This window comes from Typopeltis vanoorti, chromosome 17 (genome assembly GCF_054136105.1).
Source record: "Typopeltis vanoorti isolate ZY-2024b chromosome 17, IOZ_Tvanoo_1.0, whole genome shotgun sequence".
In the NCBI taxonomy this organism is placed as follows: domain Eukaryota; kingdom Metazoa; phylum Arthropoda; class Arachnida; order Uropygi; family Thelyphonidae; genus Typopeltis; species Typopeltis vanoorti.
Genome location: NC_143565.1, coordinates 53,360,302 through 53,378,064, shown reverse-complemented (window position 1 = coordinate 53,378,064; position 17,763 = coordinate 53,360,302). Strand labels below are relative to the sequence as shown.

At 35.1% G+C, this 17,763-nt stretch overlaps 1 protein-coding gene across 2 annotated transcripts in view; it reads right to left on the bottom strand.

Annotated features, from left to right (window-relative positions):
- The window catches only part of LOC150097393 (eukaryotic initiation factor 4A-III), a 109,859-nt gene that overhangs the window by 42,602 nt on the left and 49,494 nt on the right, over nt 1-17,763 (bottom strand). For both annotated transcript variants that reach the window (XM_090407501.1, XM_090407500.1), the window contains exon 9: nt 12,304-12,411. In XM_090407501.1, coding sequence (XP_090263627.1) covers nt 12,304-12,411 — 108 coding nt within the window. The remainder of the gene's footprint in view (nt 1-12,303; nt 12,412-17,763) is intronic.

The window sequence follows — 17,763 nt, the reverse complement described above, 5'->3', positions numbered from 1 at the left end:
AAGGGTTCCACACTTTCTTTAAATAAAAGTTCAAATTCATAGCGACATCTGTGTAGGAAGAGAGTCTTGGACCAGAGGATGTTGTGGCTAGTTTCTATTCTGTGCTGAGCTAATCCAGATTTCTCGGGTTTGTTGTGTTGAATAGATGATTGATACTTTCGAATTCTTTTTTTCAAATCTGAAATCTGGAACAAATCTGAAAACAAACTCCAACTCAACATCACCAGAGTTAAAGATCACTACTATCAACATAAGAAGCCTGAATGGCAAAGAAATGGAGCTAGCTGAGGAATTAGATAAGTACCAGATCAACATAATAGGGGTAACTGAAACAAAAAAGACAAAAACTGGTGAGATTTTTCTGAGCAATAAATACAAAATGTTATATTCAGGCAATGACAATCAAGGAAAAGTAGTAGTAGCCATAGTATTCAACACAAAATATGAGTCTAATCTTCTTGAATGGCAGTCGGTCTCAAGTAGAGTAATGTGGGTAAATATGAGAATGGGGAACTGGACAATGAGACATTTGTGCCTATGGTCCCACAGAAGGTTCTACTAAGGTAGAAGTGGAGGAATTTTTTGAGGTTTTAGAAAAAGCAACTGACACAATGAAAAAGTTGGTCCTCGTTGGGGATCTAAATGGCAGAGTAGGAAATGATTGTGAGACATACAAAAATATTTTGAGAAAATTTGGAGAAAAGAGCAAAGCTAATAATAATGGCAAATATCTGTTGGATTTCTGCTCAGGAAATGGACTGGTTATTACTAACACCATGTTCCAACATAAAAATGTGCACAAATTCACATGGAGAGAAGAGGCAAGGAATAAGAAAAGTCTCATTGACTATGTTTTTGTTGATAGTGATGTTTTCTCCCTGGTGCAGGACACCAGAGTGTACAGAGGATTTGAAATTGGAAGTGATCACTATTTAGGCTTGAGCAGGATAAAATTGAATTTCATATTGAAAAGAATAACATGTAAGAAAGTTTTAAAGCGAATAAAAGTTGAGCAGCTCTCAGATGTGAACTGTACACTAAAATACACAAAGATTATTGAAGAAAAAATGAAAGAGTTTGAGAACAGGAATCAAACCTTGAAGATTCAGTGGCAAGCCTTGAAAAAAGCCCTGATTGATTCAGCTAGAGAGGCATGTGGTGAAGTTGTCTGCAAGGATAAAAAAAATCAGAACTCCCTGGTGGACACAGGAAGTTAAAGAAGCAGTGAAGGAAAAGAAGAAAGCATATCAAAAGTTCCTGTCAAATAAGTCAGCTTGTGCTCTTAGAGAATATAGAGACAAATGCAAGAATGCTAAACAGTGTGTAAAACTAGCTAAACAAAAGTCATGGGAGGTCTTTGGCAAGAATATAGAAAATAAATATTAAGAAGGTGGCAAAATATTCGGAGGTTGTTGAAGAAGCGTAGGAATGGAGGAAAGAGTGCTGTAAAAGGAGTTAGAGATGATAAAGGTGACATGAAAATGGGAGAAAAAGATATCCTTGAAGTATGGAATAATTACTTTGAAAAACTGCTAAATGAAACAAGCAGTGATGACAGCACAGTGGTAAAAAACACTGACCAAGCATGCAGGCAGGAATACATATCCATACTTGAAGTAGAAAAAGCAATCAAAGGCTTGAAATGTGGAAAGGCAGCTGGAGTAGATGATATTTGACCAGAAATGCTGAAGCATAAGAGTCTTAGAGTGGCTGCACTATGTAGTTCAGAAAGTCTGGATAGAGGTACAAATTCCAGATGATTGGAATAGAGCTCTCATAGTACCCATACATACAAAGAGAAATAAAACGGAATGTGAGAATTACAGAGGCATTTTCCTACTGAATGTTCCTGGCAAGATCTATGCAAGTATACTTGAGAAACGGTTGAGAAGAATTGTGGAAGAAAAGCTTGGTGAAGAACAAGCTGGATTCAGGCCAAATAGAGGCTGTCAGGATCAGGTCTTCACTTTACGACAAATAGTCGAGAAAGCATGGGAATATAACAAAGATCTGTATTTAAGTTTTGTCGATTTCGAAAAGTCATATGACAAGGTGCCGAGAGAGAGAAGCTATTCAATACGCTACAGTTATATGGTGTCAATGGAGCATTATATTTAGTCTTTATTTGAGTAAGTCAGCAGTTAGAATTGAAGGAAGTACAGGAAGATGGTTTAATGTTAAATCTGGTGTGAGACAAGGATGTACATTATCCCCCTCTGTTATTCATTATCTATATGGATCACGTTATGAAGGAAAGTGGTATTAAACATGATATCAAAATTGGAGATGTTAATGTCAGCTCTTTGCTTTATGCGGATGATGTTGTACTTCTAAATAAATCCGCTACAAGATTCTCTGACTAAATTGAATAGCTGTTGTAATAGATATGGTATGAAGATCAGCAATAAAAAAGACAAAGACAATGAAAATAGGCAGAATCATTGAAAATGTCAACTGTGTTGTGAATGGAGAACCTGTGGAACAAGTAAAACATTTCAGCTACTTAGGCACAATTTTTACTGAAGATGGTAAACTAAATATAGAAATAGACAACAGAATCAGCAAAGCTGGTATCGTGGGAAGTCAATTGAATAAATTCATATGGAATAAGAAAGAAATTAGTCGGAACACTAAATTAGCTGTATACAAGACTGTGTTCAAACCAATTTTCACTTATGGATCTGAGAGCTGGGTCAGAAGTAAAACACTTGACCAAAGACTAGAGACCGCAGATATGAGAGTCCTGAGAAAGATTAGAGGCGTGAACAGATGGCATCAATGGCAATATCATATTAAAAATGAGGATATTAGGAAAGAACTTGACATTGTCAGCATCCAGGAATGCATTAGCAGAGCTAATCTCAGGTGGTATGGTCACTTAAACAGAATGGGTGATGGAAGATTAGCAAAAGAAGTGTTCTCTGCCAGTTTGGCAGCAAAACGACCCAGAGGAAGACCAAGATATAGGTGGATTGATACGGTACAAAGTGCCTTAGATGATAGAAATATAAGATCTGATAATGTTGGAGTTTTGACAAGTAACAGACTGATTTGGAGGAAAATTGTAGATAGGAAGTTAGTAATGATGTAAATTTTTTTTCATGTAGTACTATCATATCCTGTACACACCTGGAGAGTAGATGGCAGGAATTTGATGATGATGATGAATTCTTTTTTTTTTTATAGAGCATCCAGTTTGTCCAAAATAGGAAAGATTACAGTTACATGGAACTTGATACACAAAAGATTACAGTTACATGGAACTTGATACAGTTCAGAAGGCCTGGATAGAGCTACAAATTCCAGATGATTGGAGTAGAGCTCTCATAGCACCCATATATAAAAAGGGAAATAAAACTGAATGTGAGAATTACAGAGGTATTTCTCTACTGAGTGTTCCTGGTAAGATATATGCAAGTATACTTGAAAAACAGTTGAGAAGGATTGTGGAAGAGAAGCTTGGTGAAGAACATGCTTCTCTTCACCAAGCCAAATAGAGACTGTCAGAATCAGATTTTCACTTTACGACAGATATTTGAGAAATAATGGGAATATAACAAAGATCTGGAAAAGGCATATGACAAGGTGCCAAGAGAGAAGCTATTCAAAACGCTATAGCTGAATGTTGTCAATGGGACATTATACCAAGCAATACTTAGTCTTTATTTGAGTTGTAAGTCAACAGTCAGAATTGAAGGAAGTACAGGAAGATGGTTTAATCTTAAATCTGGTGTCAGACAAGGATGTACATTATCCCCTCTGTTATTCATTATCTATATGGATCACATTATGAAGGAAAGTGGTATTAAATCTGATATCAAAATTGGAGATGTTAATCTCAGCTGTTTGCTTTATGCAGACAACGTTATACTTCTAAATAAATCTGCTACAAGTCAGCAAGATTCTCTAACTAAATTGAATAACTGTTGTAATAGATATGGTAAGGTCAGCAATAACAAGATAAAGAAATAATGAAAATAGGTATAAGTGTTGTGAATCGGCATTTTCATAAATGAACATTATTAATTCAAAATATCATACCACATTAACATTCGAGCATTTGGAGTCATGTTTGACAAGTGCATTGACTAATTACACACCAAATTACTCAAAAATTGTGAACTTGTTGTAGTGTAGAATAAGTAATGCTGGTTCATCAGGAAGTTCAAACTGAAATGTTAATTTTAATCAGTGTGGTTAAAAAACTGCAATATTCTTTTAAGCATTATAACCAATTAATATTATGATAATTATAAAATGTAGATCTTATGCAAACATTAGTTGACACCCCTGCTATAGGACAAGTAAAAGATTTCTACTACTTAGGCAAAATGGTAAATTAAATATGAAATAGACAAACAGAATTAACAAAGCTGTTATGGTAGGAAGTCAAATGAATAAATTTATATGGTATATGAGAAATTAGTCAAAACACTAAATTAGCTGTACTAGACAGTGTTCAAGCCAATTTTAACTTATGGATCTGAGAGCTGGTTCAGAAATAAAACACTTGTCCAAAGACTAGGGACTGCAGGTAGGAGAGCCGTAAGTAAGATTAGAGGCATGAACAGATGGCATTAATGGCAATATCATATTAAAAATGAGGATATTAGGAAAGAACTTGACATTGTTAGTAGAGCTAATCTCAGGTGGTAGGGTCACTTAAACAGAATGGGAGAGGAAAGATTAACAAAACAAGTGTTTTCTGCCAGGTTGGCAGGAAAAAGACCCAGAGGAAGACTAAGATATATAGGTGGATTGAAACAGTAAAAAGTGCCTTAGAAGACAAAATATAAGATCTGATAATGTTGAAGTCTTAACAGGTAACTGATTGATTTGGAGAAAAATTGTAGATAGGAAGCTAGTTGTGATGTAAGTTTTTCATGTAGTATACTATCGCATCATGTCAGGATGATGATGGGTGTTTTAATGTCACTAAAGATGGTTTAACTAAAACCAAAACTGAAGGTACTTAACAAATTTCAGTAGAGAATATAGATGCTAAATGTCATTAAATAACATCCAACATTACAACATTTGAATTATTTTATAAATTTTTAATATTTTATATATTATAGCTTCTATTCAATATATCTATAAATAAATAAATTTATATATAAACAAATCTAATAGGTCTATGCATTTTGTGAGATATACCTAAACACAGATCAGAGAGGGACTGGATCATGTAACCTTCTTAGCATGCCCATGGTATGAATATACGTTATGTTTACACTTTTTTGTGAATTGGATGGGATTATTCCAATTATTAAGGGAAAAAAAAAAATTAGACAAAATGCATTTACATGGAAACCCTTGCATGCTCTTAATTATGCCCACTCAAGGTTCACAAGACTAATATTTCTCTTCGGCCTATCTTAAGTGGTGTTAGCTCACCTACTTATTTGTTATCAAAATATCTGGGTAATTTTTAAAAGAGAACATCAGATATACAGACTCCTTCATCAAACATTCTCAACACTTTGTAGAAAAACTAGAAAAAAAATTTTCTATCTTACCTGTGGACATTCTAGCTATTCCAGATATCGTATCTTTCTTCACAAACGTGTAGACAAAGTTATGGCACTTATAGATGATTTGTTCACTTCTGACATCTCCCAGATATTGAGACAATGTCTCAACTCAAGGAAAATCTACGAAAACTATCTGGTCTTGCAATGGGAAGTTCTCTATCTCTCCCATGTGCTGACTTATTCATGAAAAACTGAAAAAAATTTCTTGCTATCTACAAATCCAAGACCATCACTCTGGTGGAGATATGTTGATGATATTTATAATCTGGCTGAGTTACACGATTTTCTTTCATCAATTAACTCCTTCCATTATAAAATTAATTTCACTTTGGAACTTGAAAATGAAGGAAAATTACCTTTCCTAAATGTTTAAATTTCGAAAAAAACAGGTCTCTCTTAGCATATACTATAAGCCTACTTATACAGGTTGTTACCTACATTTCTCCTCATTGCACGATATATTGCAAAAATTAGGTATCATACATATGCTGAAAGAGAGTGATCTCTATTACAGTAAAGGAAAAAACACTAAAAGAAGAATTACATTCTCTTCTCCTGAGCAATGGATATTCTAAGAAAATGGTATAAAGAATACTATTGTAAACTCCCAGATGTTTATTGAAAGGGTTTTGTGGTCCTTAGTTGAACGGAACAGAGTTCATATAGTCACAATGAGCTTGAAAGCCACTCTTATGTCATGAGATTGGCAATTTTGAGAGAAAGTCTATTAACATAGCGATGTAAACTGAGGCTCTGTAGCAAATAGAGCAGGAGTATAGAATAGTGTTCTTTACTCCCGAGAATATTCAAAGATCTCTATGCCTTACATGGAAGGCCACTTCAATGCCTGCAACATCAAAAAGGCTATGATGGTTATTCACTCAAAGCACTCAAGAGAAATCAAGGAATGATTTTTAAAAAAATTTTTTATGTGATATCTAGGAAGTCACTTATTAGATGTTTTCACATGACAGGCTAATTTTTCTGCCAACTATCATGCATACTACAGAACAATGACTGACCAGTGTCAGCTTCCATGCTCCAGATTTTTTTTTTTTTTTTTTACTTTTGACAGTTCCTACATATTAATTTTTAGTTATGTAATGGTTCATGTTTACTGCTTATTGTATTTTTTTGTTCTTTCTAACCCAGAAGAAGCCACTAGCATATGTGGTGAAACTAGTCAGTTTAAATATCTATATTATTACGACTACTATATTATATCGATATTATTACGAGGTGTGCTTAAAGGGTCAAAGCTATATAACTGAGAGTAGACCTCCACACAGCCTTTAAAAGGAATGTAAAGAACCGATCAGGGCTTCTGACCTTAAGTCCAATCCTCATCTTCCCTTGGTGAGGATTGGACATTAGGTCTGTTAGGTATCAACCTGGATACTGAACGAACGAGAATGGGCTGGCAATCTGGGATTTAGCTGAACTAGTTGTATTCAACAACATGATAGAATTTTATGCCAGCTGAGGAGTCACCCAGATAAACAAAGCCCCCATCCAGGGAACTAGGGCAAACAGCGAAAAGTCAGATACTGAAACAAATCCTAAAACCAACCCCAACTCAATATCACCAGAGTTCAAGATCAGTACTATCAACATAAGAAGCCTGAATGGCAAAGAAATGGAGCTAGCTTAGGAATTGGATAAATACCAAATCAACATAATAGGGGTGACTGAAACAAAAAAAGGCAAAAACTGGCAAGATCTTTCTTAACAAAAAATACAAAATGTTATATTCAGGCAATGACAATCAAGGAAAAGAAGTAGTAGCCATAGTATTCAACACTAAATATGAGGCTAATCTTCTTGAATGGCAGGCAGCCTCAAATAGAGTGATGTGGGCAAATATGAGAATGGGAAACTAGACAATGAGACTCATTTGTGCTTATGGTCCTGCAGAAGGTTCTACTAAGGTAGAAGTGAGGAATTTTTTAACGTTTTAGAGAAAGCAACTGACACAATGAAAAAGTTGGTCTTTGTTGGGGATCTAAATAGCAGAGTAGGAAACGATTGTCAGACATACAAAAATATATTGAGAAAATTTGAGGAGAGAGAGCAAAGCTAATAATAATGGCAAATACCTGTTGGATTTCTGCTCAGGACCTAGACTGGCTATTACTAACACCATGTTCCAACATAAAAATGTGCACAATTCAAATGGATAGAAGAGGCAAGGAATAAGAAAAGTCTCATTGACTATGTTATTGTTGATAGTGATGTTTTCTCTCTGGTGCAGGACACCAGTATATAGAGGATTTGAAGTAATCAACATTTAGTCTTGAGCAAGATAAAATTGAGTTTCATATTGAAAAGAATAACATGTAAGAAAGTTTTAAAGTGAATAAAAGTTGAGCAGCTCTCAGATGTGAACTGTAGACTAAAATACACACAGATTATTGAAGAAAAAATGAAAGAGTTTGAGAACTGGAATCAAACCTTGGAGATTCAGTGGCAAACTCTGAAGAAAACATATTGATTCTGCCAGAGAGGCATGTGGTGAGGTTGTCTGCAAATATAAAAAAATCAGAACTCCCTGGAGGAACACAGGAAGTTAAAGAGGCAGTGAAGGAAAAGAAGAAAGCATATCAAAAGTTCCTGTCAAATAAGTCAGCTTTTACTCTTACAGAATACAGAGACAAATGCAAAAATGCTAAGCACTGTGTACAACTAGCTAAACGAAAGTCATGGGAGGACTTTGGTAAGAATATAGAAAATAAATATCAAGAAGGTGGCAAGATATTCTGGAGGTTGTTGAAGAAGCTCAGAAATATAGGAAAGAGTGCTGTAAAATGAATTAGAGATGATAAAGGTGACATAAAAACAGGAGAAAAATATAGCCTTGAAGTATGGAGTAATTACTTATACTAAATGAAACAAGCAGTGATTACAGCACAGTGGTAAAAAACACTGATCAGGCATGCAGTCGGGAATATATATTCATACTTGAAGTAGAAAAAGTGATCATCATCATCAAATTCCTGCCATGTGTCAGGATATGATAGTACTCCATGAAAAAAATTACATCATTACTAACTTCCTATCTATAATTTTCCTCCAAATCAGTCTGTTACTTGTCAAGACGCCAACATTATCAGATCTTATATTTCTATCATCTAAGGCACTTTTACCGTATCAATCCACCTATATCTTGGTCTTCCTCTGGATCGTTTTGCTGCCAACCTGGCAGAGAACACTTGTTTTGCTAATCTTTCTTCGCCCATTCTGTTTAAGTGACCATACCACCTGAGATTAGCTCTGCTAACGCATTCCTGGATGTTGACAATGTCAAGTTCTTTCTTAATATCCTCGTTTTAAATATGATATTGCCATTGATGCCATCTGATCATGCCTTTAATCTTTCTCAGGACTCTCATATCTGTGGTCTCTAGTCTTTGGTCAAGTTTTACTTCTGACCCAGCTTTCAGATCCATAAGTTAAAACTGGTTTGAACACTGTCTTGTATACAGCTAATTTAGTGTTTCAACTAATTTCTCCCTTATTCCATATGAATTTATTCATTTGACTTCCTACCATACCAGCTTTGCTCATTCTGTTGTCTATTTCTATATTTAATTTACCATCTTCAGTAAAAATCATGCCTAAGTAGCTGAAATGTTTTACTTGTTCCACAGGTTCTCCATTCACAACACAGTTGACATTTTCAATGATTCTGCCTATTTTCATTGTCTTTGTCTTTTTATTGCTGACCTTCATACCATATCTATTACAACAGCTATTCAATTTAGTCAGAGAATCTTGCAGACTTGTAGCAGATTTATTTAGAAGTATAACATCATCCGCATAAAGCAAAGAGCTGACATTAACATCTCCAATTTTGATATCATGTTTAATACCACTTTCCTTCATAATGTGATCCATATGGATAGTGAATAACAGAGGGGATAATGTACATCCTTGTCTCACACCAGATTTAACATTAAACCATCTTCCTGTACTTCCTTCAATTCTAACTGCTGACTTACAACTCAAATAAAGACTAGGTATTGCTTGATATAATGCCCCATTGACACCATATAACTGTAGCATATTGAATAGCTTCTCTCTTGGCACCTTGTCATATGGCTTTTCCAAATCGACAAAACTTAAATACAGATCTCTGTTATGTTTCCATGCTTTCTCGAATATTTGTCGTAAAGTGAAGATCTGATCCTGACAGCCTCTATTTGGCCTGAATCCAGCTTGTTCTTCGCCAAGCTTTTCTTCCACAATTCTTCTCAACCGTTTCTCAAGTATACTTGCATAGATCTTGCCAGGAACACTCAGTAGGGAAATACCTCTGTAATTCTCACATTCAGTTTTATTTCCCTTTTTATATATGGGTACTATGAGAGCTCTACTCCAATCATCGGGAATTTGTCCCTCTGTCCAGGCTTTCTGAACTATGCAGTGCAGCCAGTGCAAGACTCTTATACCTCCAAACTTGAGCATTTCTGGTCGAATATCATCTACTCCTGCTGCATTTCCATATTTCAGGCTTTTGGTGGCTTTTTCTACTTCAAGTATGGATATATATTCCTGACTGTATGTCTGTTGAATGTTTTTTACCACTGTGCTATCACTGCTTGTTTCATTTAGCAATTTTTTGAAGTAATTATTCCATATTTCAAGGATATCTTTTTCTCCTGTTTTCATGTCACCTTTATCATCTCTAGTTCCTTTTACAGCACTCTTTCCTCCATTTCTGAGCTTCTTCAACAACCTCCAGAATATATTCCCACCTTCTTGATATTTATTTTCTATATTCTTATGTTATGATTCTTATGAAAAAGTGATCAAAAGCCTGAAATTTGGAAAGGCAGCAGGAGTAAGATGATATTCGACGAGAGTATAAAAGTCTTACAGTAGCTCCAATGCATAGTTAAGAATGCTGGGACAGAGGGACGAATTCCCGATGATTGGAGTAGAGCTCTCATAGCCCATATAAAAAAAGGGGAAAAAAACTGAATGTGAGAATTACAGAATTATTTCTCTACTGGTTGTTCCAGTAAGATATATACACAAGTATACCTGAGAAATGGTTGAGAAGGTTGCGGAAAAGAAGCTTGGTGAAGAACAAGCTAGATTCAGGCCAAATTGAGGCTGTCAGGTTCAGATTTTCACTTTACGATAGATAGTTGAGAAATCATGGGAATATAACAAAAAAATCTGTATTTAATTTTGTATATCTAGAAATGGCATATGACAAGGTGCCAAAAGAAGCTATTCGAAACGCTACAGTTATATGGTGGTCAATTACAACAATTGAGTTGTAAGTCAGCAGTCAGAATTGAAGAAGTACAGGAAGATGATTTAATGTTAAATCTGGTGTCAGTCAAGGATGTACATTATCCCCTCTGTTATTCATTATCTATATGGATCACATTATGAAGGAAAGTGGTATTAAACCTGATATCAAAATTGGAGATGTTAATCTCAGCTCTCTCTCTCTCTCGAGACATTGAAAATATCAACTGTATTGTAAATGGAGAACCTATAGAACAAGTAAAACATTTTAGCTACCTAGGCACTATTTTTAGTGAAGATGGTAAATTAAATATGGAAATAGACAACAGAATCAACAAAGTTGGTATGGTAGGAAGTCAACTGAATAAATTAATATGGAATAAGAGAGAAATTAGCCATATAAAGACAGTATTCAAAGGATCCAATTTTAACTTATTGATCTGAGAGCTGGATCAGAAGTAAAACACTTGACCAAAGACTAGAGATTGCAGATATGAGAGTCCTAAGAAAGATTAGGGGCATGAACAGATGGTATCAATGGCAATATCATAGTAAAATCGAGGATTTTAGGAAAGAACTTGACATTGTCAACATCCAGGAATGTGTTAGCAGAGCTAATCTGAGGTGGTATGGTTGCTTAAAACAAAAGTGTTCTCGGCCCAGTTGGCAGGAAAAAGATCCAGAGGAAGACGAAGATATACATGGATTGATACAGTAAAATGTGTCTTAGAAGATAGAAATACAAGATCTGATAATGTTGAAGTCTTGACAGATAACAGACTGATTTGGAGGAAAATTGTAGATAGAAAGTTAGTAATGATGTAATTTTTCATGTAGTACTATCATATCCTGTACACTCCTTGAGGGTATATATCATGAATATGATGATGATATTATTATGACTTATTAAACCCAGTGTCAGTTATTATTTCACATTCGTTTTTTTGGTTGAAAAATCTACACTCATCAGCATATGTTGTTAGTGTATGCATGTTGTTGGTGATCATTTCCAGTCAAGTCAGTCCTGACAAATCTACAGTTGACTGACTATAGTAAATAGCACTATAAAAACTTGCTCACTATAAGTAACTACCAAAAAAGTTTGAACACAGACCTATATGTAAAATGCTATGCTTAAGAAATTCCATATATAGCAAAAAGTCCACCATATCAACCCATTCCTGTGGTCCCAACAAGTTCACTATAGTAAGAGTTAACTGTACTTGGTTATGAAACCATCATGTAAACAGAGCATTCCATAATAAATGAAGTTCAGCCACTTCACCTATTAAGTACTTCAACATAGGATGTGTCAAACAGTGTGAGAGGCGGCCAAGTAATGGAATGTTTATTCAGTAAACAGAAAATGCAAAACTGCTGCTGTTAAAGGAAAATAAGACAAAATGAATTTTTTTCAACCAACTTGCACGAAAAAGCATTTATTTTAAAAAGACATTATTTACATCACTAAAGAAAGAAAAAAAAGATTATGCAAAACAAATACACTTACCTATGAATATAAAGTTCTCTGTTATTTGGAAGATCATAGTTTATAACTAAGGACACTTGCTGAACATCGATACCTCTGGCCCAAACATCAGTAGTTATCAACACCCGACTGGGGAGGGAAAAAAAAATTGTAAACAAATAACTATTCCAAAACATTTTTCTACATACAAGTTGCCATTTGTTACAAGTCATTATCAGATAAGTATATTAAGAAATGGTAAACCACATTCAAAAGATGACATATGCTGGTATATGATGATACACTATAACAGTTCAAACACCACTAATCTAAATTAGATGCCTTAAATATCCAATGATAAGATTATGTACATTGCAATATCATTCATGAAAGATTCTGGAGACACTCCTCAGTATCTCTCATTGGCATGTTATCTAATGATAATTTACCATTTATATATTAATCTGAATTGACTTTTGTTCAGTCTCTTTATTTGGTTCTGGTGAACTCTATGACTAGTGTCAGTGAAATGGAATGCAAAGCCAGATTTATCAGATTCTAAGCATTTGATGTAATCTTCATATTATTTAATTTGGACTTCAACTTATCAGTCAGTTTGACTTAAACAGGAAAGATGAGAAGAGCAAGGCATATATGGTAAGCAGGTAGGAATAGAGAAGAATTTATGCTTGTTGGTAGGCAGAAAGAGTATATTTTTAAACTAGTAGTGCATGAATATTTGTGAAGTTCTTGTGCTATCTGTCCATATATCCTTAATTTAAGATGGAGTGTAGCAATTCTAACATCTGAGTGAGGCCTAGATGACAACTGATATTTATCAAAAATTTATCCACTATTAACCTCGTTACATACATTACTAATCATGGCAGTTTTATGTTGTCATTTCATTTGACAGACTAGACTCTATGGAACAGAAGGAATGAGCTAGAGTGAATAAGAATTTCAAAAACGCCTGTCTCCTGTGATCGAATACACTAATTCATAAAAGTATATTTCCAGTAGACTGAAAAATCAAAGGTTGAATTTTCAGTCTACTGGAAATGGAAAAAAAGACAGTTTGCTTCTTAATTTAATAGTCAACTTAATGAAGATACAAATGGAATTAAACTTATCTAAAGAGTGCAATCAGCAAAAATGCCATCCACAAGACAAAGTCCACATAATCATTTATATATTTGTACTATATCAAGAAGTGATATCAGATCTGATATCAAAGGAAATATTAAGCATGGTTCTTACTCTAAGCATATGCCATTATTCTCTTAAATAAATCTGCTATAAGTTTCGAAATGTTATCTTTAGCCAAATTAAGTAATCAATGCAACAAATTCCATATAAAATTCAGAAATATAAAACAACCTATGAAAACATACAGGAAACTGCATTTTTGCATTCACTACCAAACTACACCATGGAAGGTTGGGTAGATCAGTAGTGAATGTTTATTGGATATTAAAAGTTCCATTAGAATAGTAAGATTCCATCATCTAATCTCAAACATATTAACATGAAGCATACTTAAAATTCCAAAAGCATCAACACTTTCTGAGCACTTTTCAGTAAAGTGTCAGTCTCTCCTCTTCCTTTCTACTTTTATTCAACACTACTCCCCACAACCAATATGAAATGCAGACAAAATATTCACTTTATATAAAACAAAATAATAAAATAAATTTATAAACATATTTGGAACAGATAATATATGGATAAATTTTAGGGGAAAATTCTAATAACAAAACTTTCTGCATACATGAACTTACTATTCTAGGGTTTGATCTATGATTTTTTTCAGCACTGTTCGACTGCACTAGTCATGGGGTAAAAGTGTAGGAAGCAAATGTGAGGTTATGGAAACAAGTTTGTGTTTAATTGCGGCAACTCGCTGTCATTTTCCAGTTAAAGACACTCAACACTGATTTCTTCTTTGCTGGGAAGAACTCATGAAACTTCTTTTGTAAATAATCCAAGACAATTTCAACAGGAAGCCAAAATATATCCTCAGAGGTAGTTTTCCAATATACTAAACCAATAAACAAAATGATAGTACAACATGACAAAATTTAATGCCGGCTGGGGCGTTGCCCGGTTAAACAAGGCTCCCGTTGTTTTCACCAGGGAACTAGGGCGAACAGCGAAAAGTCAGCTACTGGAACAAATCTGAAAACAAACCCCAACTCAACATCACCAGAGTTAAGATGATCAGTACTATCAAAATAAGAAGTCTGAATGGCAAAGAAATCGAGCTAGCTGAGGAATTAGATAAGTACCAGATTGACATAATAGAGGTGACTGAAACAAAAAAAAGACAAAAACTGGTGAGATCTTTCTGAACAATAAATACAAAATGTTATATTCAGGCAATGACAATCAAGGAAAATAAGGGATACTCATAGTATTCAACACAAAATACGAGGCTAATCTTCTTGAATGGTAGGCAGTCTCAAGTAGAATGATGTGGGCAAATATCAGAATGGGAAACTGGACAATGAGACTTATTTGTGCTATGGTCCCACAGAAGGCTTTATAAGGTAAAAGTGGAGGAATTTTTTGAGGCTCTAGAGAAAGCTACTGACACAATGAAAAAGAAAAGTTGGTCCTTGTTGGGGATCTAAATAGCAGAGTAGGAAGTGATTGTCAGATATACAAAAATGTTTTGGGAAAATTTGGAGAAAAGCACAAAGATAATAATAATTGCAAATACCTGTTGGATTTCTGCTCATGACATGGACTGGTTATTACTAATAACCAGTCCATGTCAATGTTCCAATATAAAAATGTGCACAAATTCAAATGGAAAGAAGAGGCAAGGAATAAGAAAAGTCTTATTTTCCTGCACCAGGGAAAATGTTTTTTCCCTGGTGCAGGAAAAAGGCATACGACAAGGTGCCAAGAGAGAAACTATTCAATACACTACAGTTATATGGTGTCAATGGGGCATTATATCATGCAATACTTAGTCTTTATTTGAGATGCAAATCAGCAGTTAGAATTGAAGGAAGTACAGGAAGATGGTTTAATGTTAAATCTGGTGTGAGACAAGGATGTACATTATCCCCTCTGTTATTCATTATCTATATGGATCACATTATGAAGGAAAGTGGTATTAAACATGATATCAGAATTGGAGATGTTAATGTCAGCTCTTTGCTTTATGCAGACGATGTTATACTTCAAAATAAATCTGCTACAAGTTTGGAAGATTCCCTGACTAAATTGAATAATTGTTGTAATAGATATGGTATGAAGGTCAGCAATAAAAAGACAAAGACAATGAAAATAGGTAGACTCATTGAAAACGACAACTGTGTTTTGAATGGGGAACCTCTGGAACAAGTAAAACATTTCAGCTACTTAGGCACGATTTTTAGTGAAGATGGTAAATTAAATATGGAAATAGACAACAGAATCAACAAAGCTGGTATGGTAGGAAGTCAAATGAATAAATTCATATGGAATAAGAGAGAAATTAGTTTGAACACTAAATTAGCTGTATACAAGACAGTGTTCAAACCAGTTTTAACTTATGGATCTGAGAGCTGGGTCAGAAGTAAAACACTTGACCAAAGACTAGAGACCGCAGATATGAGAGTCCTGAGAAAGATTAGAGGCATGAACAGATGGCATCAATGGCAATATCATATTAAAAACGAGGATATTAGGAAAGAAATTGTCAGCATCCAGGAATGCATTAACAGAGCTAATCTCAGATGATAATAAATTTAGTTTAATCCTTTATCCAAGTGTGAGCAAACAAAGTTTGCCCCTGAAAGTATCTTCAGGACTGAGGTAAGTATAACACCAGGCAACTCGTTGCAAAGGTGGAGCACAAGCTAACATCTCTCCTATCTCACCTATCTCAGTATCTCCCATAATGCAAAACACATCTCCTTGCGGATATGTATAATGTTATGCATTAAGGTAAGGGCCACTACCCAGACTAGTTTCGACCTGTATTGAGGTCTCCTCAGTGGGAGCCAGGCCCAAGTGGATATACCAGGCAGAAGCATTAGCAAGGTCATCTCCACCTATAGGAGTTGCCAAACGGTGTGCCACCTTTTTATTAAATTACTCTGGATTTAGAGAAAGATGTTGAAAGTATATTTTTAGACTATAATAAATTTAGTTTAATCCTTTATCCAAGTGTGAGCAAACAAAGTTTGCACCTGAAAGTATCTTCGGGACTCAATAATCTCAGATGGTATGGTCACTTGAACAGAATGGGCGAGGAAAGATTAGCAAAACAAGTGTTCTCTGCCAGGAAAACGACCCAGAGGAAGAGCACGATATAGGTGGATTAATACGGTACAAAGTGCCTTAGACGATAGAAATATAAGATCGTGATAATGTTGGAGTCTTGACAAGGAACAGACTGATTTGGAGGAAAAGTGTAGATAGGAAGTTAGTAATGATGTAAATTTTTCATGTAGTACTATCATATCCTGTACAGGAATGATATGCACCCCTTAAGGATACATGTCAGGAATTTGATGATGATGATGATGAGGTACTTTTCCTCTAGTACAAAGGAAAATCCTTGTGTCCTTTGCAAAACAGAAAGATTTACATTCATTTACTGCATCATGCAAAGCCATGCTACATATACAGGGTGGTTCAAAATTCCACGTACAAACTTTGAGGGGGAGGTAGAGAACATCAAAATCAACCATATTCACAGAGAAAAGCATGACCAGAAATGCACCCGAAAGTGATAGGTGGCACTGTTCACCAGTGCTCCAGGTGAGCAATTGTGGCTTCCTCATTCAAGCTTTCGACGTCGTACAAAGAACATGCGTCGTTTTAAGAATGCGGAGATAGCAGACATGCACCTCATTTACCATATTATGTATCCAACTACTATTGAACTGTTCAGTTATGCCTAATAAAGTTTTTTACACTACTTACTGCCTTGTATTATTTCTGTATCTTTTGTGTCCCTGTCAGTACCTTCCGGTGGCATTTCCGGTCATGCTTTCCATGTGAATATGGTTGATTTTGATGTTCTCTACCTCCCCTCAAAGTTTGTATGTGGAATTTTGAACAACCCTGTATATATCTTGACAATTCTGAGTGCAACCAGGCATCGAGTCCTGCTAAACAAATTGCCATCCTCTGTAACATACTCGTTAGCCAGCTTTTTGTCTGGTCATTCACTGCATGTGAAGATGAATGGCTCCTTCTCTTCAAGCTTCACCATCAAATCAGGAGTGCTTCAAGGCTCTACTCTCTTTCTCCTATAAATAAATGACATACTCTTGAATATACCACTAATCCTATTCACAACTTTGGCAATGACACTACATTCCATTTATCATATATTCATTTGATAAACCATGTGCTCAGATGTCCTAAGAGCTCCAGCTCTTCATAAAAAAAAAAAAAAAAAACTTTTCCCCGACCCACACCTATACCCTACCCACAGCACTGATGTGCTTATGGGTTGTATTTCTCACGTACGATCAGCAAAAATAAATAAATACAATA